Source organism: Rhinoraja longicauda, chromosome 11 (assembly GCF_053455715.1).
Source record: "Rhinoraja longicauda isolate Sanriku21f chromosome 11, sRhiLon1.1, whole genome shotgun sequence".
NCBI classification, from domain to species: Eukaryota; Metazoa; Chordata; class Chondrichthyes; order Rajiformes; family Arhynchobatidae; genus Rhinoraja; species Rhinoraja longicauda.
The window spans coordinates 50014594-50038622 of NC_135963.1; the positions used below are offsets into that span (position 1 = coordinate 50014594).

General features: G+C 41.2%; 1 protein-coding gene across 1 annotated transcript in view; it reads right to left on the reverse strand.

Annotated features, from left to right (window-relative positions):
- Positions 1-24029, reverse strand: part of LOC144597985 (zinc finger protein GLIS1-like) — a 148160-nt gene that overhangs the window by 32427 nt on the left and 91704 nt on the right. Inside the window, exons 6-7 of the mRNA XM_078407850.1 lie at positions 16646-16787; positions 11031-11199 (exon numbers count right to left, since the gene is read on the reverse strand). Coding sequence (XP_078263976.1) covers positions 11031-11199; positions 16646-16787 — 311 coding nt within the window. The remainder of the gene's footprint in view (positions 1-11030; positions 11200-16645; positions 16788-24029) is intronic.

Genomic DNA, 24029 nt, shown 5'->3' on the forward strand with positions numbered 1-24029 from the left:
GGAGCTTTGATGGCCCCGACTGTGGATGGTTCAACAGCCCCGACCGCGGGAGAATAAAGAGGGAGAAAATTGGAAGTTTATTGCCTTCCATCACAGTGTGGAATGTGGGGAGCTGCTGTGGTGGATGTTTATGTTAAATTTTATTTTATGTGGCTGTGTGTTTTGTTGCTTTTCACTTTGTATGGTTGTATGGTAACTCAAATTTTACTGTAACTTGGTACATGTGACAATAAACTGACCTTGAAACCTTGAAAATCTAACCTATTTATTATAATTCTATAGAATTAGAATCTCCTAAAGATATTAATAACTAATAATATTCAGAGAGAATGCTTTGTTTGGTTTCAGAGCTGTCTCTTAATAAAGTATAGTTATGCAGCACAGGCTATCACATCTTCTACCACTGAAGTGCAACAGTAACTACTTATTGCCAAGAAGCTAAGAGTCTAACTATCAAAGCTTCTACGGACACTCAGTCCCCTTGTCACAAATGGTTGTGTTTAAAATTGTTCACCATTTCCCAAAGATTCTGAACAGCGAAGATTATCCCTGGTTTATTTTCTCCACAGGAAACTTCCTTCTAATGTTTCTCTACTATCTCCTTTACTCCTAGCTCCAATAAAAAAGGTAAAGAGCTTATGGATTTCTTTATCACTAAGATTAACATTCATTCAGTTGACTCAACTCTTTTACTTCCCTAACCCATTGCACTAGACCTCTAATGCCACAAAACTTGCATCCATAAGGTGATGAGAAGACATTTTATATTGCATTTCTTCCCTGGGTCTATGACGAACTAATCTTAGTCTTCTATACCTCTTGCTTCCACAACCTTTTCCCACTAACAATCCCAATTCTGCCATAAATTCTGCACACATCTTCCATGGAACTCCTTATTTTAATTTCTTCATTTGGGTTTCTATCCCATGACACATCATTAAAACAGCTCTGTCCAAAGTCACTAATAACATTCTATGTGATTGTCATAGAGTAATAGAGAGATACACAAACAGGCCTTTTGGCACATAGAAACATAGAAAATAGGTGCAGGAGGAGGCCATTTACACTCATCCAAAATGAATTTATTTTCTTATTCTCCCCACATTCACATTAAGTATGCCCAAATTCCACCTCTCATCTACACACTGAGGGTAATTTATTGTGGCCAGTTAACCTACCAACCTGGATGTCTTTGAATTACAGGAGGAAACAGGAGCACCCAGAGGAAATCCGCATAGTCACTGGAAGAATGTCAAACTCCACAAAGTCAGCACCTGGGACCAGAATTGAACCTAGGTATCTGGTTACGTAAGGTACCAGCTCTACAAGCTGTCACACTGTGCTACCATTGTTCAATACTATTCACAATTTCTCAGCAAATGTCCATGCCTGCATGCAGCAAGACTTGGAAGGGATTCAGACATGAACTGATAGATGGCAAGTAACATTCAGTCCACTCAAGTGCCAGGCAATGCATATCTCCAACAAGAGTGAGCGAATCTAACGCCTTTCTTTGGGATCTAATTGTATTACCATTAATAAGTCCCACACTATGAATATTCTGGTCACTATAGACCAAAAACTTAACCAGTTACATAATTACATTCAATTACATAAATGCTAAGGATACAAGACCAAATCAGAGGCTCGGTATCCTGCATCAAGTGATTCATCTCTAGATACATCAAGGCCTTTTCACCATCTGCAAGAAAGTTTCCACTTATCTGGATGAATGTAGTTCCAACAATTCTCATAAAGTTCAACATCATCCAGTAAAAAGTAGCCTATTTGATTTCTCTGCAACAATCCGCCTAAATAATGATTCCCTTCACTTCTGGCTCACAATGGCTGCAGTTCAATCTTACAAAATCCACTACAATTACTCTTCTCAACTACTCCAAGAGCAACTTCCAAACCTGTGACATTTATAACCAAGGGAGCAGACACATGAGAATTGTTCCAAGGTCACATGCTATCGATTTGGATATCTACTGTCAGAACTTCATTGTTGCCGGATCTATATTTTGAAACTCCCTTCCCAACAGTACTGTGGGAGTATCGTTAAGAAAAGGACAGTAGTAGTTCAAGAATGGGCAATAAAAGTATGTTGTGCTTGTGTCACTAGGATCCCAGAAAAGATAAATAAAAAACATATAATTTCCTAATATTATTTTCTTTGCAGAACTAAAAAAATGTACTTTCCCCATAAAATGTTTACCAAGTCTTTTTTTAACCTGATTACTTACTTTTTCAAAGCCTTTTAGGTAAACTTTCAGATATAATATGTTATCAAAGCTTCAATATTGACTTCAGAGAGAAAACTTCAGATACATTATTTTCCTTCTACTGAAAATAAGTACACAAATGTCAAACTATTTCGTTGCTCAATTCTCTTTGTTCTCTACCTTGTATGACAGATTTTCCTTCTCCGTGGATTGTCACCTTGTCGTGGTGGAGAAGCTTGTGTGGTCCTGAGATCCTGAGAGCGATGCCGTCTGGAGCTATGCTCCTGGTAGGGTCACCCATGGAGGTATGGTCGAGGGGGAGGTCCCTGACAAAGAGCAATCCAACCAAGACCTCAACGGTGGAACAGGCGGAGGATGATGGCTGACTTTAGTGGAGCATCACAATGGCTGGGAAGGCGGATGAAGGCTGCAGCAGAAAAGGGTCCCCGGTCGTCTTGGATTCCATGCCACTGGATTGTGACCCAGATCTGTCAAGGACTGTGTGGTGGCTGTCCGCACCAGTCTCCCCACATTAAACAAAGTCACGCACAAACATCCTCTATGGAGAGGACAATCATACTCACTTCGAGTGACCGCCGATGATGACAGATTTAAAGCATTGGAAAATGAATTTAAGAAGTTTGCTTGAACAACGATCTTTCGCTTCTATACCTTTATAAGTTCTATATACAAAGGTACTTATCTTATGAAACAAAACACACAAGCTGGGTGCATCTTGAAATTCTTAAGTAAATGTGGCTTACCTAAAGACTTAACTATGTGAGCAATGCTAATATGGGTATCACATGAGCAAACCACAAAATGCCTTCCATACTACTGCAACATTCCCATTTACTGGCTGCCAAACTGCCAAACCTCAACATCTTTTTTCAACAGTTCTGACAAATCCCAAGATCTCCTGCCTCCTTAACATAACCAAGCCTTGATCTACACCTCCAAATCTGCCCAAACCTGGGGTTTAACTTTCACTTTTACTGAAACACCCCAACATACTGCTTTGAGCTTCAGATGAACTCCTTACTGTTCACCTTTCACATACAATCAAAATAATTCTTATTCTTGGAACTACTATATCATCCATCTTACCATGTGTCGTGTCATGGGAGATTGAGATTTGTCATATTTTGGCATTACATTTATTTTCTTTTGCGCAAATATCTTGCAGCCAATTACACACATCATGCACTCGTAAAACAGCAAGCAATCAAAAGTCCTATCCACGAGCTGGGTAGGAAAGCTATGAATAGACAGAAAAAAACTGGACCAGATTTCTTAAACTCCATTTTTCTTTTTTTTTGGTATAACAAATTAGAACTGTAAGGCATTAATAAAAAAAGTTAACATGGATTTTCTAAGAAAAAAAATTTGATCAACGTGATTTTGTTTCTTAATGAAACAATAGAAATGGAGCCCAGGCAGTGCAGTTGATATTATGGCTATGCACATTGAAAAGAGATTGGATTAGACATTAGCAAAATTGAAGCCCACTGGATGATAGTGCAGCAACAATATGGATATATAATTAGGATATTTATTTCTTGGGATAGAAAACTAAAGTGAATTATTAATTTTATGACTAGAAGTAGATATATTATCTTGAAATAGACACAAAGTGCTGGAGTAACTCAGGCAGCATCCCTGAAGAACATGGAGAGGTGATGTTTCGGATTGGGACCCTTCTTCAGCACTATCCCTCTGCTGTTCAGATATCTATTAATGACTATTAATGAGAAACTATAAATCTTTGCAAATAGTGGCAGGATGGATTAAGAATGCAGTTACTGAAGCAATTGACATCCTTGGATTTATAAACTTAAGCACAGCTTTCTTAAAAAAACATATGTAAGACATGTACAAAACATCTGGAGTTTTTTCATGCTTTAGGAAAAGTATCATAGTGCTACAATAAGGCTTTCTACACGATGAATGTTGGTAAAACAAAGAGATTCATGTAATTAAACGAGTACACAGGAAGAAAGTATACGTGAATAAACAGAACAGGTGAAAGTATAACTCCAAATAAAAGTTGATATAGAAACATATGAAAATGGGAGTGACATAATAAATTCCAGGTGCAAATTTAACTAAGAGTCATGAAGTCACATAGCATGGTAACAGGCCCTTCAACCAAACTTGTCCAAGTCCCACTGGCCTGCATTTGGCCCATATCCCTCTAAACCTTTCCTATCCATTTACCGGTCCAAATGTCTTTTAAATTTTGTTATAGTACCTGCCACAACTACCTCCTTTGGCAGCAGCTTCTCTAAATCCAACACCCACCGTGTGAAAAAGATGCCCCTCAGGTTCCTATTAACTCTTTCCCCTCTCATCTTAAACCCATTGTATGTCCTCTGGTTCTTCATTCCACTGCTCTGGGTAAAAGACATGTACATTCACCCTATTCATTCCCCTGATGATTTTATACATCTCTACAAGATCACCCTCAGCCTCTTGCACACAAAATAATACAATTTTAGACTGCACAACCACTCCCTATAACTCAGCCCCCCCAAGACAACATTCTTGTAAATCTTCTCAGCACTCTTTTCAGCTTGATGATATCCTCCCTATAACAGGGTGACCAAAACTGAACACAACACTCCAAAAGACACAAAGTGCACAGAGTCTGAAAAAAGGGTTCCCACGCACAAAACATCGTTTATCCATGTTCTTCAGAGATACTGCCGGACCAGCTGAGTTACTCCAGCACTGTGTCTTTTTTTATAAACGAGCATTTGCAGTTCCTTGGTTTTACAATACCTCAAATAACACCAACATGTTATATAACTGTAAAACATCATCCCAACTTTTATAGTCAGTACCCTGACTGATGAAGGCCAATGTACCAAAAGCCTTCTTGACCATGCTATCTACCTGTGATGCCACTTTCAGTGAACTATGTACCAGTACTCCAAGATCACTTTGCTCTTCAACGCACCCCAGGGCCCAACCATTCACTGTGAATGTCTTGCCCTGATTTGACTTCCCCCTAGTACTCATCTGAATTAAACTTCATGAACCTTTCCTTAGCCCACTTGTCCAACCAATCAAGATCCTGCTGTAATTTTTGATAACCATCTTTCCTATCTATGATACCACTTCCTTTAGTGTTGTCTGCAAATTTACTAAACATGCCTTATACGTTATCCTCCAAATTGTTGAGATAAACCACAAGCACCAATGGGCCCCACTCTGTTCACCGAGGAGCTCCACTAGTCACAGGAACTCCAGTCCAAAAACAACCTTCCACCATCACCCTCTATCTCCTTCCATGAAGCCAGTTGGTTAGCTATCTAGCCAGGTAGCTCTCCCTGGCTCCCATGTGATCTAGCCTTCCAGAGCAGCCTACTATGCAGAACCTTATCAAAGGTTTTGATGAGGTCCATATAAACAACATCTACTGCTTTGCCCTCATCAACCTTTTTGGTTACTTCTTCAAAAAACATATTTGTAAGACACAATCTCTCACATACAAAACCATGTTGACTATCTCTAAACCACCCCTGTTTATCCTAATGTATATATATCTTATCCCTCAGAACATCCTCTCCAGCAACTTGCATACCACAGATACTCACTGGTCTGTAGATCCAGGCTTTTCCTTGCAGCTCTTCTGAAATAGGGGCCCAACATTAGCCACCCTCCAGTCTTCCATCACCTTACCCGTGTCCAATGATGATTCATTTCTCTCAGCCAGGGCTCCTGCTATTTCTTCTCTAGCTTCCCACTGTGTCTTCAGAAATGTATCTACCTTCGTGTGCCTTAGGATCGGGTCATCATGTTCCCCAGTCATCATGTATTTCTCCACAGTAAAAACAGAGGAGAGATACTCGTTGAGAACCTTGCCCATCTCCTGCGGTTCACACAAAGATGACCACTTTGGTTTCTGAGGAGCCCATTCTCTCTCTAGTTACCCTCTTTCCCTTAATGTACTGATAAAATCTCATTTTTATGAAACCTCCTTGATATTATCTGCCAGCCATCTACTGCCCCATTTTTGTCCTCCTGATTTTCTCCTTAAGTATGCTCCTCCAGTTCCTCCCTGAAGTTCCCTCCTCCAGCTCCTCCCTGAAGTTCCCCCACTTGGCCCATGCCTTCTTTTTCCTGACAAGTTGTAAACTTGTTGATTAAGAATAAAATAATGTAAATGATGGAAATAGATATAATGAGAGGTAAGCATGCAGTGGAAACGTTTGAAATAGAATTAAGAAATAAAAAAGAGTTTAAAATATGTGGGATTGGATATAGGTTTCCTTATAGCAATTATGGAATGGCATAATACATAAATATAGAAATTAAATAAACATGTTGGAAAGGCAGTATCGTTGTAATGAGGAATTTTAGCATTTGTGATGAGTGGACAATTTCATGTCTAAAAGGTAGCGAATTTTGAGAGTTAGTTCACAGTTTAAAAAAATAGTATACCCTCGCATGGACAAAGGAGCAAGCTATGTTGCATTCTCTAAGTAGGAATGAGCTAGATCTGGTGAACAAAATAGTGTATGAACATTTATTTAATGGCAATCATCATGGGACAGAACACTTTGGCAGGGGGGAGCTGTCCAAACTCACTGCTTCCTTAAGTGGTAACTATGACTTAAGGAAGTAATGAGTTTGGACCGTTTGCCTTTGCCAAGGTGTTCTGTCCCTCTTTCCATTTCTGCTGGTGTTGATGTACGGCCCAAAGTCATCCAGATCCTAAATGATGAGTCCTTATACAATATTATGCACAGATAGACAGACCATAACAAATCCTGCCCATGTAGCAGCTGAAAAATATTTTGGAAGTCGGCTAAGCCATGCCCCAGGTTTAACTTTCTGTTAAACCTATCAGGAACTCTATATACCTAACATTCCCTGACATTCAAAAACTTTAAAAAAAATTACTAAAGTTAAAAGTTAAAAATACTTAAAAGTACTTAAAACTGTTAAAAAACATATAACTAACTTTAAAAAGTTGCAAAATTTAAATGAACATATACTCATCCATGTCCCACGCAGCTATTCGTTTCCAACAAGATGAATGGACTCCCTGTTCCTGTAAACTGGCCCACGTCCAGCAGACAGAATCTCATGCCTAAGTGCTGAGAAACTGCAGCAGGTTTGTACACCATTTCCAAACTCCATGAGAGGTCCAACGTCAAACCACAATCAACAAATTCGTAGAATGAGAGTCCAGCAAAATGGAGCCCTTGCCTTTGCATGAGAATCCAAATTTACTGAGGAATGCTGTTAATTATGGATGGAACTACCAATAATTCCGAGCAAGATCTTGTCTAATCTAATTGAGTCAATGTGGTATTCAAAAGAAGGAAATACACAACAATTTCCTTTGGACAAAGATTTGTAAAAGGAAGATCGTCCTTGAAACAATTGATTAAGATTATTAAAGAGCTAATTAGCATCATGGACATGAACTTGTTGGTAATTGGATGGCAATTATGTTCTTCCAGAAGGCATATGATACTCCCTTAAATGAGACCATTGGTGAAAGATGAACCTCAAGGAATTGATGTCAAATTAATAGCATGGCTAAGAAATTGGTTAATTAGATGGAAGTAGAGAGAAGGAATGAAATGTAGCAACACAGATTGGTAGGATGTGACCAGTGGTTTCTCAAGCTTTGTTGATCTCCCAGCAGAGCGAGATGTCTGTCGGGGAATGTTGCCGACTGGCCCACTGCAGACTGCAGGAGTACGTGCCGAGGGACGCACTGAAGCTTGGTGCAGCCAACGCCAAGGCTCTGTGGGGGAGGGCCACGATCTAGGGTCCTTCCGCTGCTGGACATGGGGGGCGGGGAGTGGTAGAGACGCCCCTTAAAATAAGGGAAGGGATTCCACTTTAGTGGCCCACATGAGTGGCAAAGGTGGGGGTAATTTTGTGTAATTGGTGTATTGAATATATGCATTGAATGGATGTTTAGCCTCCGAGAATGTCGGATGGAGTTTTGGAAGGACCATGCTTTGTATATATTTATTTCTTGAATAAAGTATTTTTTGATAATAAAAAGATCTTATCATATATATACAGCCGGAAACAGGCCTTTTCGGCCCTCCAAGTCCGTGCCGCCCAGCGATTCCCGTACATTAACACTATCCTACACCCACTAGGGACAATTTTTTTTACATTTACCCAGCCAATTAACCTACATACCTGTACGTCTTTGGAGTGTGGGAGGAAACCGAAGATCTCGGAGAAAACCCACGCAGGTCACGGGGAGAACGTACAAACTCCTTACAGTGCAGCACCCGTAGCCAGGACTCTAATTCTTCATCATATTAATGTATGATTAATATGATGGGTAACAAAACCACGCATCCTGGTTTGCTCGTGACACAACGATAATAAGCATTGTAAGCAGCGGAGGCGTGTGGAGTATATTGTTAATAGATTAAAAGAATGGGCAAAGCTGAGGTAAATGATGATTTCCATGTTGGCAAATGTGATATTTCTTTTTGGCCTGAAAAAGTGCAAAGTATTTTCTAAAGGGAAGAGTAGAAGAGTGAAATTGCATGTTGAAAACACTTATTCAGAACAAGGAAAGAGACAAAATAGTTATCTCAGTTTTACACTTAGAGATATCAACCCCCACCATCCACCCTGCAGTTTAATGAGCTTTTGTCTCCTTTCCAGTTCGAACAAAGTGTTAAGTCTGCTTCCCTTCCCACGGATGCGGCCTGAACTGCAGAGCATTTCCAGCATTTTCTGTATTTATTATCCCAATGTACCAGGGGTCTGGGTGCAGAGATAGCTCAAATGTTACAAACAGGTGCATAAAATCATCATAAAGGTTATACAAAGCCATAGTTAGACCACAAATGGAGCACTGCATTCTTGATTTTATTTAGAAGGTTTAATTGATGATTTGATTAAGGAGAACAGATAAAATGGAAAGAAAGTGTTTCTGATGGTTGGGAAGTTTGGAAATAGGTGATGCAATCTAAAAATTGCAGATGTGAATTTAGGAAACGTTTCTTCATGCAAAAGTTCACAGAAGTTAGACAGTTCTCAACCTGTCCTGCCATTTCCAATTGTTTGTACACGTATGTTAATGGACTCAATGACTTAATCCTGCCCTTTTGTTCCTATGTTCCCTGAAAGGATATTGAAATGATTTACTGGAATATTTCCAGAGAGATTTCCAAGAAAAAAAGTGCAGCAGCAAATCAAATTAAATAATATAAAACAAATTCAAAGCATTTTTTCAATCATTAATTTTGTTTCATTGTACTTCCATCAAATATTCCCTCAGCTTTCTCTTCTCCAAAGAACTGTACCAGCCTCTTCAATCTAATCTTGTAACTGGAATCCTTCATCATTCTCTGAAATCCTTTCTGGACCCTCTCTACCTCTTTCATATCCTTCCTATAATGTGATAAACAAAACCGTACACTGAACGTCAGTTGAGGCCAGACCTAGGTCAGATAAAGATTCTGCATATCCTCCCTGCTTTATAGTCTATTTCCCCTTTGATAAAGCCCAGAATTATGTATTTTACAGCTTTCCCAACCTGTCCTGCATTTTCAATGGCTTGTACACACACACTTAGTTTCCTCTGCTCCTGAACCACTATCAGAACAATATTCTTTATTGCCTCTTCTTATTCTTCTTACAAAAAGGCATAATCTCACATTCTGCTGCAATAAACTTCATCTGTCAAACAATATCACATTCCATCAGCCTGTTCATGTCCGGCTGCAATCTATCACTTTCCTCTTTGCTGTTCTCAATACTGCTAAGTCCAGCACCATCCACAAATTTAGAAATTGTATCCTGCCCAAGCCTGGTTATTAATTTAGATCAAAGAAAGCAATGGCGCCACCAGAAGGGCCTGTTTCCACGCTGTATCTCTAAACTAAACTAAACCTCTAGCCATCTTTAGATATGAGGGGCAGCAAAAGGGTTGAGGGTCCTTCAGAAGGTGGCAGGACTGATTGGGAAAATAGTTGAAGTGTAAACAGGATTCTGGTTTCATAAAACGATGCATTGGGTGCAAAACATAGACATGGACATAGAAAATAGGTGCAGGAGTAGGCCATTCGGCCCTTCGTACCAGCACCGCCATTCAATATGATCATGGATAATCATCCAAAATCAGTACCCCGTTCCTGCTTTTTCCCCATATCCCTTGATTCCGTTAGCCCTAAAAGTGAGAAAGCTCTTGGATTGAAATCAGTATGAGAAATACATATAATTCTTAATATTGTACTTTAGGAATGATGTTGAGGACTTCAAAAGAGTGCAGGAAAGATTTATTACAATGGTTTCAGTGATGAGGGACTTCTGTTAAGGGAAAGGCTGGAGAAGCTAGGAATGTTCACATTCAAGAAGAGAAGGTGAGATGTGCAGTCTATTGCCTGAGACACTGACAATGCCCACTCTTCTGGACTCTTCTGGAATGTTAAGGTTAAACTTAACATCCTAAATTTGCATGTTCTTTTCTTTTTCATTAGATGAAAGAAGGACATCATCGCTGTACCACTACAATATGCACCATACTTTCTAGCTGTTGTCATTGGAAAGCCATCAGGAACTAATACCTTGGCTGCTTCCTTTTACCTCTGAGCTGTAGTATGTCTACTGCTACCCCTGCTCATATCAACTAACAGGACAGGTATCAAAGTCAGTGTATACATTCTGTAGTTGCTGTTCAGGCCACCTTTCCCCAACAGCTGTCACTGTGGTGGATTAACTCCCTTCATTTATTTCTACCTTGTTATTCCGTAATTCCAGTAGAAGTGTAGAAATCTTGGATCTAGTAAATCTTAAAATTGTAAATCTTACCCTAATTTTGAGTCTTCCACATTAGGTAGTTGTGTCAGGTGGCCATGTGGGCTGTGCAGGTTCACTTCAATAGAATGGCAGTCAGAAGACAAACTTCGGGTGAGCTGTGGAGATGATAAAATAGGTGCTGCTGGCCCGTTACGGCTGGTGGGAGAACAACTGTACATCCCTAAGTGAATAAGTAAAACATTTATCTCAGCTCATCAAATCAAAAGAAATATTACTACTATATTTTTTCTTCACAAAAGCCCCAAGCACTTTTAACTTAACCTATCCATTGTGGAAAGTTAAAGTTGCCTGAGGTGTAATCCAATCATACTAGTCTCCACACTGATTGGTTAGATTAGAATTACTTAAAAATGGGCAACTTATAAAAAATGACAATCTTTCACCTTGAAGGAAGTTGATATTGCAAATAAATTATGATGAAAATAATCTGGATTTGGCATATCTTTCACACTTGAAATTATCATGCATAACAGATTAATTAAACATCCATAAATCTATAAATAAACTTGCACTATCTTTATAATCAGTATGAACAAAGAACAGGTAATTAGTTTTTACATGGTCTGAGAATTTGAAAAGAAATAGGCTGGGTTTAAATGAACAGTTTAACAAATAAGTCTCCCTCATGATAGTAAAATATGACTTATTATAATGCCCTTGCCTTCACAAATGGAATGTTTCCTCTGAGCATCATCTCACCACAGCAGATCTGTTTGGAGATTATAAATGTATTTAATGTTAAAATCTACACTCCTTCAGGACATCAGCGGTCACTCCAGAATGCCACTAATGGAGAAGAGGTTTTATAATAATAATAATAATAATAATAATAATATTCATTTATTGTCGTTGCAACGAGTACAACAAAATTAAAAATAGCAATCCTGACGGTGCATAAAAACATATATGCAATAAATGCAAAACAAATAAATACAAATATATTAAATACAAAAGTTTTAACAGTGTGACCTAGTGCAGAAAGTAGTGTTCAGTTCTCGTATGGCCCTGTGGTAAAAACTGTTCTTAAGTCTGTTTGTTCGGGATTTGATCGACCTGAAACGTCGACCAGAGGGCAGAAGAACAAACAGACGGTGGCCGGGGTGGGATGGATCTTTTATTATTTTGCCTGCTCTACTGAGGCAGCGTAGGCTGAACAGGTGCTTCAGGGAGGGCAGTGAGCAGCCGATGATCTTCTGGGCCGTCGTGATGACCCTCTGAAGGGCCTTCCTGTCCTTTTCTGAGCAGCTGGCATACCATGTGGTTATACAGTATGCCAGCACACTCTCGATGGAGCAGCGATAGAAGGACATCATGAGCTTCTCCTGCAGGTTGGTCTTCCTGAGGATCCTCAGGAAGTGGAGTCTCTGCTGTGCCTTCTTCACTGTGGTGATGGTGTTGGTAGACCAGGTAAGATCCTCTGCGATGTGCGTACCCAGGAACCTGAAAGCGGGTACCCTTTCCACACAGACCCCATTGATGTAGAGTGGGTCGTGTTCTGCACTGGTTTTCCTGTAGTCTATTATAAGTTTCTTTGTTTTGGAGGAGTTCAGGACAAGATTGTTCACTGAACACCATGCTGCCAGCCTTTGGATTTCATCCCTGTAGACTGTCTCATCTCCTCCTGAGATGAGTCCAACCACAGTCGTGTCAACCGCAAACTTGATGATGGTGTTAGTGGGATGGGTGGGGGCGCAGTCGTGAGTGTAGAGGGAGTAAAGGATGGGGCTTTTCATTTCAATAGCTTCAAAGAGTTTGCTGTGGGCCACAACGTCAAAGCTACCTGCCATCCAAACAGAACCTACTTCAGGGAGATCATAATCCTAGCAAAATATGGAATGTACTCAGAGGGTATCCTACAGTATTCCTGGGATGACCAGCTCAAAATGACTTCATAGTGATTATAAAATCACAACTCACTCACAGCTATAGGTGTTTTTTGTTAACTTCGCCAGTAGCAGAGAGTCTCGCACGTCTATCATCTCCATTAATATATTATATTTTCATAAGAATCCGTTTTTTTCAAGAGACAACACAAATTTGAAGAAAACGTATTCTCTGCTGACATTCTTTCACCTTTGCCTGATGATATTTGCTGCTTTACTACCAGAATCATTTTTTTCTGTTGACTCATCCAAAGAGATAACATCTGTTCCTTAGTGCTGAAACTCTTGTTAACATTTTTTGACTGTGTTACGCAACTTTGAGAAGATTTCTGTATGTGTAAGTATTTAACATCACAGTCATACACTTGGATCATCAATCAAGAATATAACGGCTCAAAGTTGGCTGCAATTGTAAATAAAATTTGGCTAACTTAATGCCTGTGATTATCACCACACTATCTGCCAAGTTTGGAAAGCTAGTAAGGTCCAAAATGTAGATCATAGACATACTTGCACCAAATAGAAGTCATGTTAGCTGGAGAGGCAGAGAAATGAATAATTTCTCCATACAAACTTTGAAATTTGTATTATCATTAGTGCAATTTATATTAAGTATTGGGCAGCAGGCTTTAATCAGCCTTTTTCATCGCAATATGACATTTCATCTCCAGCAGTTTCCCCATGGGACTAGAACTGATCTTCTGAACTATTGAGAAACTGTTTAATCTTTGGCAACTGCACTCCAGAACCAAGGTCACCCCAACTTCAGTAGTCAAACTGCAGTATTCAAAGGATGCTTGTGTTTGCATGTAGCCAAGCTCAAACCTGCACTCAAGTCAAGTCAAGTCAAGTCAAATTTATTTGTCACATACACATACTCGATGTGCAGTGAAATGAAAGTGGCAATGCCTGCGGGTTGTGCACAAAAAGAATTACAGCATATAAATAAAGTTAATAAGTTACTAAACATAGCACAAAAAGTGTCGACAAAAATTTAGTCTCTGGGGTTATAAAAATTGACAGTCCTGATGGCCTGTGGGAAGAAGCTCCGTCTCATCCTCTCCGTTTTCACAGCGTGACAGCGGAGACGTTTGCCTGATCGTAGCATCTGGAACAGTCCGTTACTGGGGTGGCAGGGGTCCCTCATGATCTTGCTTGCTCTGGATCTGCACCTCCTGATGTATAGGTCCTGCAGGGGGACGAGTGTAGTTCCCATGGTGCGTTCTGCCGAACGCACTACTCTCTGCAGGGCCATCCTGTCCTGGGCAGAGCTGTTCCCAAACCAGACTGTAATGTTGCCGGACAGGATGCTCTCTACAGCCCCAGAGTAGAAGCAATGAAGGATCCTCAGCGACACTCTGAATTTCCTCAGTTGTCTAAGGTGGTAAAGGTGCTGCTTAGCCTTACCCACCAGTGCGGCAATGTGCGTTGCCCACGTCAGATCCTCTGCGATGCGGACTCCCAAGTATTTGAAACTGCTCATCCTATCCACAATAGACCCATTTATCTCGAGTGGCGTGTACGTCCTTGGATGTTTAGCCCTTCTGAAGTCCACAATCAGCTCCTTTGTTTTAGTGACATTCAAGAGGAGGCTATTGTCCTGACACCAGAGTGCCAGATCAGCCACCTCCTCCCGGTAGGCCTTCTCATCGTTGTTGGAGATCCGGCCCACCACCACAGTGTCATCAGCAAACTTGATGATGGAGTTTGAGCTGAACCTGGCCCCTCAGTCATGTGTGTACAGGGAGTACAGTAGGGGGCTAAGGACGCAGCCCTGGGGGGATCCTATGTTCAGGGTGAGGGAGCTAGATGTGTGTTCCCCCATCCTGACCACTTGGGGCCTGGCAGTGAGAAAGTCCAGGACCCAGGCACACAGAGGGGTGCTAAGCCCCAGTTCCAGCAGCTTCTCAACCAGTCTGCTGGGGACTATTGTGTTGAATGCTGAACTAAAGTCAATGAACAGCATCCTCACATAGCCCCCCTGGCTGTCCAGATGAGAGAGAGCGGTGTGTAGAACCTGGGAGACCGCATCATCCGTGGACCTGTTCGGACGGTATGCGAACTGTAGTGGGTCCATGTTGCGAGGAAGGAGGGCGCAGATGTGCTTCTTAACTAGCCTCTCAAAGCATTTCATGACAACCGAGGTGAGGGCCACCGGTCGGTAGTCATTTAAACACGCTGGAGAGGCATTCTTTGGCACCGGTACAATGATGGAACTTTTGAAGCATGCAGGGACCACGGACTTTGCCAAGGAGAGGTTGAATATTGTGGTGAGCACTGGAGCAAGCTGAGTAGCACAAGACTTTAGTGACCCACTCACTGAAATATACAAGGGGAAGGGCCGCACTATGCATCTGCAAATCAATGGCTCCCTACCAATCTTCCCCCACTCTACAACAATGCCGCACAGCAACAAACATTCATGTAGAGACCCGGAAAACATGACCATTTCCCAGCACCTCTTGGCAAAGGCAGACATCAGTGATTACATTTACCATCATATTCAAGCATCAGCATAGCATTTGGTCAAATGAGAAAATGAGTGCTTAAAGATCAAGACCCTGCAAAAAATTATGCCCAACTGAACAACAGTAATGTCCACCCTTCTTCTGAATCCTAAACTACCAACAGCAAACACTTCAAGCCACTTGAAAGAAATCACCAACACTCTCCCCACAAAATTCTTCCAATTCACAGGCAGGACAAGTGAACCAATGTCTCAGTGTCTGGTGTCAGGCTGCCATCACCAGGACTGAGAGCTGAATTTTACTCAATCAACTCCAATGGGCAGGCCACATCATTTGCATACTTGGTACTAGGTTCCTGAATCTAACATTGGGTTCCAAGTTCTGTCATAAGTTCTAGGAGCATCTCAGAACCCATATTTTAGAACCCACAAACTCAGAGTGGAAGTCATTCTCGGTCCTGAGGGAATGCCTGAGAGGGAGAAGAATGACAGCAGTGGTATGTTATATTTCACCGCAGTTTTATTTACCTTTTATTCTTCCATCCATAGACACGAAAAAGTATTCAGAGTGACATTTTTGCAAACAGTATTTACTTCTTTGTCTCCAATATAGACCTGCAACATGGAACCCCTGGCAACATAGATGTTGAACTCTAGAGACCAGATTTTCTCTGCAGCAGTTCATTAAATGCATTGACTAGCCTTCCTCAAGCTATGAAATTTCTTCCCTCTGCACCCACTATGACTTGCCGAACCATCTCTCCCTAACCCACGGCCGCCATTCCTATCATCTCATCACGTCTCTCCAGTGCACAACCTATTTCAAAGTGCAAGCTTCATGTAATCTCCACATGTCTTTCAGACCTATGTCATATTTTCTTTTTCTAACTGTTATGATACCTTGTACAAGCAGTCAATAGTAAACTAAATTCTATGTACACAGACAGAAGGAAGTAAATCACCAGATAACAAGAGCAGGGCAAAAAACAAAATCAGGAGAAGGAAGAGAGACTGAATGGAAGCAAAGTGGAATCGATGTCCACTTTGATGTTCTTGAAATTAGGGAGGGAGTTGGGAAGGTAAAGGTATCAGGGACTGAGCTCCGTAACTCTGGGATATAACAGTGAAAGGGGTAGGTCACCTAGTTTTCTTATTTTAGACAAAACTGCTGTGGTGGGCTTTATAAACTAATTTCTTTGTGAATGAGGATATTTTATGTCAATGAGACAATTTGATTTGAAGTATTTTAAATATACCTGAATATCGCTCATGGTTGACCACTAAAGTTCTTCCGATTGTGTTGCTCGTTACACTGCATGGTGAAGTTGCTGGTTGAAGAGGTTGAATAGTTCGGCAATCGTTCATCATATCCTGTTCAAGTTCCGTGCCCGACCGCAGCTTCAAATAAAAGGGAAGACAAAGATAAAGTCCAATCAAAACATGTCCGATGTTACTTTAGTCGAAATATTTGCAGAAGCTGCTACCAAATAATGATTTATTAGACTGTGAGAATATAACAGCACAAATAGAATCAGGGCCCTTCCGATCTTTGACAATTTAAATACATTGCAAGATAGGCTGTACTACATAAACAGCAATATTCCAGTACTGATTTATTATTAATGGAAACATACTGCTGGAAGCATTCAGCAAGTCAAGCAACATCATATGGGTGAGAAATATTCTTAGCTGATTAATGATGAGCGAGTTGGTCAATACAGCTATTCTCATTGCCAGGCAGCATCTCTGGAGAACATGGATAGGTGATGCATCAGGTGATGCATAGGTGTTAGGGACGGGGAGGGTGGGAGGAGGAGAGAGTGGGGATGGGAGGAGGCAGAGTGGGACTGGGGAGGGGGACAGCAAGGGTGGGGGTTGGTGGTGCCAATAAAATAAATATATGTTTAATTTTATCAACCATTTACATTTTTATTCCTGTGAGTAGTTGTCGTAGGGGCCCCAGTACACTGCTTTGCCCGGGGCCCATAATGCTGTAAAGACGACCCTGGGAGGGGGGGGGAAGGGGGAGGGGGAGGGGAGGGGGAAGGGGAGGGGGGAGGGGGAAGGGAGTGGGGGAGGAGAAAATGCTGCACCAATGCAGGAGAGGTTTAGGCCCGACGGGTCCACTTGGTCTAGTATTTAGTTAAATCTTTCTTGTTACTGAGAATTTTTTGTTTATTACGATTTTTAGTGTTCCCATTCAATCCTTAACTTTGTTTCTCATTCGTTTTTCCACCTGTTTTTCCTTGTTTTATAACTTATCCAGTGTTGCAGTCTAATACATTTCATGGCATTTTGAAAAACTCTGCTTCACCCAATTCTGCACTTTATCCCTCAGATTGATCACAATCTGTTTGGTTATCCTTTGTTCTGCTTGGGTTACACCTTCATTAATATTTAATCAAATAGTATTTACTTTTGTATCATAATATATTTAAATACATTCATGCTTTTTAAAAGAAAGGAATTAAAATGGAATTACTTCACATGATGCGAATTGTGTTGTCCAAAGTGACAGTATTTCTGAATCAGTATCTACAATGTTCGGCACTCTCCCTTTCATTGGATGTACCTACACTTCATTCTTTAACTTTGTTGTATCCAATTAGCAAGGCAAACATTTCCGCTTTTCAATATGTACTTATATAATCAGGGAAAATTGTAGATTTTAAAAAACGTTAAAAAATAGGGGGTATAATTGTAACGTTAACTATAATTACTGACATAAAACCTTTTACAATCCAAGAGGAATTTAATTTCAGTTTTAATGTTCTCAGTGGGACTTATAAAAATAGATTTTAGTTGTATTTTGGTTAAATTAATTGCAGATTTAGACCAGTAAAGAAAGGGAAAATCATCTAAAGAGGCTTTCAACACAGTTATGAGACAATTTTTCTCATACTCTTGCCAATGATTAATGGGATGCAAGCGCCGGCTTTATGCTTTTTATATGTTGTACAATCTTAACTAAGAATTGTCATGAGTACACAATTTAGCTTCCATTTCCATGGCCATGTTCCATTTATGCATTATTGTTTTCTTTCTGTGTATGTCTACTCTTAAGCATGCTTATTGGAATTTGCAGAAGCATGTATCTTCAGCTGTGAAGTAATTAATGAATCTACGGAAATCACAACCAAACAGGGAGTGACACCAGATGATCTTGGGGGCTTCCTAGCAGTTGACTCAAGAGTTACATCAGAGGAGAAACTTTTCCTGGACCTTGTCTTAACCATCAGGAGTATATGAAAATTGCTGAAAACTACAGGATTACTAATCTTCAGAAGTAAATGCATCAGTGTGGTTTACAGGAATGTCTAATAGAAAATATTGGGAATGCTGAATCAGGTGGAAGCCACAGATTATTTGTCGAATCATGCTGGTTTATTATTTCGTGTCATCACACAGCTGTTTGCCAATAGCGAGCAAATTTTAGTGCCACGTCGTTGGCCTCTGCAAGATCCTTTACAGTGCATGTGTCATGCAGCATGTCACAGCTCCGGAGATGTTCCATAGTCTGGAGGCCCCATCCGCACTAGGAGTCTGCTGCATCTTCAGTGTATCCCCACTTCAGCATGTTCGATTTGCTCCTCCCCATGCCTGTCCGCAGTCTGTTGAGACTGCGCCAGATTATCCACGGTTGGTCGGAACCTGGTGGGAGTTTCCCAGAGGGATCGATCGGCATGCGAGTGTCTTCCAGAGATTTCTCTAGTCTCTCTTCCCAGAGTTTGAGCCTTCTGGACGATGCACTGCAGTCCAGGGGATGGACAGAAGAGAGGAAACTTCTGTGTGATTTCAAACGCTGAGGTAGCAAAGGGTGGTCATGTAGTGGGTGTCTTTCATCCTCTGATTGTCTGAAGTGTTCTTTTTGACTGGCTACAGCTCTTGTGATTCCAGGAGGTGCAATGCCAGAGAGTAGGTAGATGTTGTCAGTCTTGGTAGGTTTCATGCATTCACTGATGCAGCGACAGCTTGTGTTTAGCACAGGATCAATCTTCCTTGCATGAGCTGAGCGCTCCCATACTGCACAGGCATACTCGGCAGTGGAAAAGCAGAGAGCCAGAGCTGTTGATCGAATGGTTTTAGAATTTGCTCCCCATTTTGAGATACTCAGCTTGCTAAGAAGAGCATTTCTGGAACTGACTTTTCCTTTAAGCTTGGTGATATGTGTTTTGTAGGTCAGAGATCGATCAAGAGTCACACCAAGATAGACTGGATTGTCACAGTGCTCCAATCTGACTCCATTCCATGTGATCTTCAACCTTCGATTTGCTTCTTGTTCTTCAAGTAGAAGGCGCAGACTTGGGTTTTAGATGGATTGGCTCTCAGGTGATTCTCTTTGTAATATGCGGATAGGTTGACTAAAGGGCCTGTCCCACTTAGGCGATTTTTTTGGGTGACTGCCGATGACTGTCAAAGTCATAATAGATCGCCGAAAAAATTAACCCTATGACAATGTCCACGACAATGACCACGACAATGCTCGGGACAAGCTAAGACAACCTACCACATAGGTGACGGCAAGCTGACGACAACCGACGATTCAGTCTTCGCTACCTAGAACGTCCACTACGACAGGGACCACGGCAAGCAAGACAACCAATGAAAACCTGCACTTATGTGGAGGTGTCACAAGCACAACTCACACGTGAACAAACCGACAGCGAGGTCTGTCCAGTGAAATTTCTAAGTATATTTTGCGTGTGAAGAGTCCGTTTATTCGTGTGAAGTGTCTGTTTAAAAAAAAAGATTTTGGCATGCAGTTATCCATCTTTCATAGGAATATTTTTTGGGGAATAAAGTTGATTTTGGTGATTATTAAAAAAATAGGTGTCGGAATTTATTGAATTTGTAAATACTTTATCATGAAATCTCATTCAAAGATTCTAGTCGCATTCATTTTGACCATTAAAAAAACCACCAAAATCAACTTTATTCAAAAACTCTTTGAATGAGATGTCATGATAAAGTACAGGCGACAACCTTGCAAACCTGGGGACAGCATGCGACAGTGCCCGCAATAAGCAACGATACCTGCCGACAAGCCAGCTGTCGCCGAGAAATTTCATACTGGATGATTTCTCAGCGACGCGCTGAGATCCACTACGATTCTTTGAAGACTCCTCACAATCATGCCCACGACACCCCGGCGAACTGTCGGCGACAGCCTAGTCGCCGGCAATCGCCTTAAAATCGCCTAAGTGGGACAGGCCCTTAAAGCCTCTGGTTTATAAACTTGGACAATGCTATGTTTGCGCAGCAGCTAATTCATTTAATTCTAAGAGGTATCTTGTAGTGGGTCTGGACGTGGTAGTGGGTCTGGTCCAGGGAGTGGCCTAATCCTCGGCTACGGCCACAACCTCATATCTTTTGAACCACCAGTATTTAGTACATTAAAGCAATATTAGGGGTCTGGTAGCCACGTGATCTACTTAATAGAATACTTCACTACCAGGCAGATGTACAGAACTGTATAACAAATGGAAAAAAGATCATCATTGGTATAGATCATTATGTGTGAGCTGGAAACTGGAATTCTTCCTCAGAGTTCTCTTACTCATTCCTTAGGAATTCTTTTGGCTTTGGCATAGTTATTTTTCATCTGCAGAACTACTGAAATAGCAATCATCTGATGGATTACTGGCTCATACTTACTCCTTGATAAAATATTCAAATACTTCCCAAGAACAACATTTATGCATTCTTCATTGGGAAAGTACTTAATGGAAAATTATTTAGTATTGTACCCATTATTGCTGCGTGTCTGTTCAGGATATATATCACTGACATCTGATAGACATCAATGATCTAGCAACAGATCATTTTTGATCAATATGTACCAGGATCTCAGAGTATGGATTGCCAAAATTTCAATAGATACAATATTACGTACGTTGAACAAAACAATAAGAAAAACTGATATTGAGGCTATACTAATTCAGCCACAACTGCATTATTGGCCTCCGTTGTACTCGGAAAAGGATGTTCTCCAGACTCACTGCACAGTTAACATCCAGTACCCAAGAGAGCATACGATAGCATTAATAGAAGACAGTATTATTTATAACTGTGATTGTATAATTATTGACACTGAATAACTAATTACATTTAAAGGTAAAATTAGTTGGTGATATAAATGTAAAAGAGTAATTCAATAGTCTGTTATATGCTATAATTTGGACAATTTTCAATTCATTTGTTTCCCAACCCTTTTATACAAGTCAATGAATTCAGTCACATTGGGTACGTGAAATAGATTTGGGGGCATGGAGGCTCGTGACAACTATGGGCATACAATGTAAGTTTGTTGGCCCTACTGAAAGATTGGAGCATGCACAGCAACAAAATTATGTGGGTTTTAACTATAAGGATAGGCGGTAACAGGAGGACAACAATCCGCTTAAGCTCCAGTCCAATAGCCTCTCCTCTCCTGAGCCACTGTCAACGAATCTACCAGCAAAGCCAGGAAACCAAACTACCCTGAGCATGATCAAGATCAGGCTTGCTTCTCTCTTTTAATGTAGGTGAAGGTTGGTTGAGCATTCAAGGATGTAGAGAGAGCTGGGAGAAGAAAGTGTCACAAAACTTGAACTTTTACATCAATGGCAGGTCCACACACTTTGTTTCATCATTCTCTTTTGGCCTTGCTAAGAAACATATGACTGCCCTGTCCAATCAAGCCCATACTGGACAATATGAATTTTATTTATTTTAATCTATGGAAGTCCATGCTCACTCAAATAGATGCCACAGAACTGATTAAATGACACATTGATCTGGTTCCAGGAATTCAGAGGTCCAGTTTTTACACAAATGACAGTGAAGAAGAAGTGAATGACTCTGGTGGATAACTTAAGATTGTATATACAGATAGGGAGGGACTAACTGCCCAAAGATAATAGAGCGGAGCAAGATAGACCACTGGACCCTAAAAACCGTAGTATGACATGGCGCCATTTTAGTAGGCAGAAACTTGCAGAAACATTTAAAAAGAAAAATAACAAAAATCTGTGAATTGATAGATGAGATATATTCTGTATTTTTATGGTATCATCACACATACTGTTCCCCCAAAACACTGATTACACTGCGAGAGGCAAAGCGAACGGCGGGTTTTGCTTACTAAAATGGCAGACATTACGCTCCTTTGCGTACTACACTTCAGTATAGGCGATTTCAACGGAGTGGTTCATCTTGCTCCTCTGGTATCTTTGCTGCAGACTGACTGGGAAAACATTTATGTTTGTGTTTCCAGGGACATTGCTGAAGTGAAGGCCCACATTCGCACTTGTTTAGGAGCTATGTCCGCTAATTGTTGGCCAGGTCCTGTTCCTTATTTCTATATTGACAAGAGTGAGTGGAAATCTGTTCAGGAAAAGACAGCTAACCAATGTTAAATGTGAATTTCATATGGATATCAGAAAAATTGTCTGATATAAATATATTTCTCCTTTTCATAATTTAAAACATTTAGATTTGAACATAAGAATCTGTGAAAGAAGATGGCAGTTGTCTATGCAGCTTATACTTCTCCAAACCATATTTAATATATCCCATTGTAATGCTCCTTGACTTATTTGTCTTCTTAGGCCCCCTAGGTCATGGCTGACCATGGGTGATGCATCCTAGTTGGCTGCTTGCTCTGCACCTCGGCTAGAGCAGCGTCGCTTGTGGCTGAAGAGACCAATGCGGGAGTGACAGTCTCTGTCGCAAAGGTCACATTTGTGTGTGGACTCTGGTCGGTTGAAGTTGCTGCGCTCCTTTCTGCGTGCCCGCTTGTCTGCCGCTGCGTTTAATAGTTTCTCTTCCCCCGTTTTGAGATGTTGGTTCAGGGTATCTCTCCACCTCATATGGTCAGCTGCAAGGCTCTCCCAGGACTCCACATTGATGTCGAGTGCCTTCAAATCTCTCTTGCAGACATCCTTGTAATGTAGCTGGGGGCGGCTGATGGTTCTCCTCCCAGATGTTAGCTCTCCATAGAGGATGTCTTTAGGAATACGGCCATCCTCCATGCGGTGGACATGGCCCAGCCACTGCAGCCTGCGCTGCCTGAGTAGAGTGTACATACTGGGAAGGCCAGCGCAAGACAGAATCTCGGCGTTGGACACTCTGTCTTGCCAGGATATACCCAGGATACAGCGGATGCTTCTAAGGTGGAAGGTGTTGAGTCTTTTCTCCAGTCTGGCATATGTAGTCCATGTCTCACTGCCGTACAGCAGCGTGCTGTTGACACAGGCATTGTAGACTGCTATCTTTGTCTTCACTGTCAGCTTTGGATTGGTCCACACTCGAGTTGTGAGGCGAGCGAGAGTTGTAGCTGCCTTCCCGATCCTCTTGTCAATCTCTGTGTCCAAGGAAAGGTTGTCGGTGATGGTGGAGCCGAGGTACGTGAACTGATGGACGGCATCGAGTTCGTAGTCGTCGATGGTGATGACAGGCAGTGCCTCTGTATCCTGTCCCAGGACTTTCGTCTTCTTCAGGCTGATGGTCAGCCCAAAGTCCTTGCAAGCCCGATAGAAGCGGTCCATCAGTGACTGTAGTTCCTGCTGGGTGTAGGACACAACTGCTGCGTCATCGGCGAACAACATGTCTCTGTTGAGAGCTTCACGTACTTTTGTCTTGGCTCTGAGGCGGGTGAGG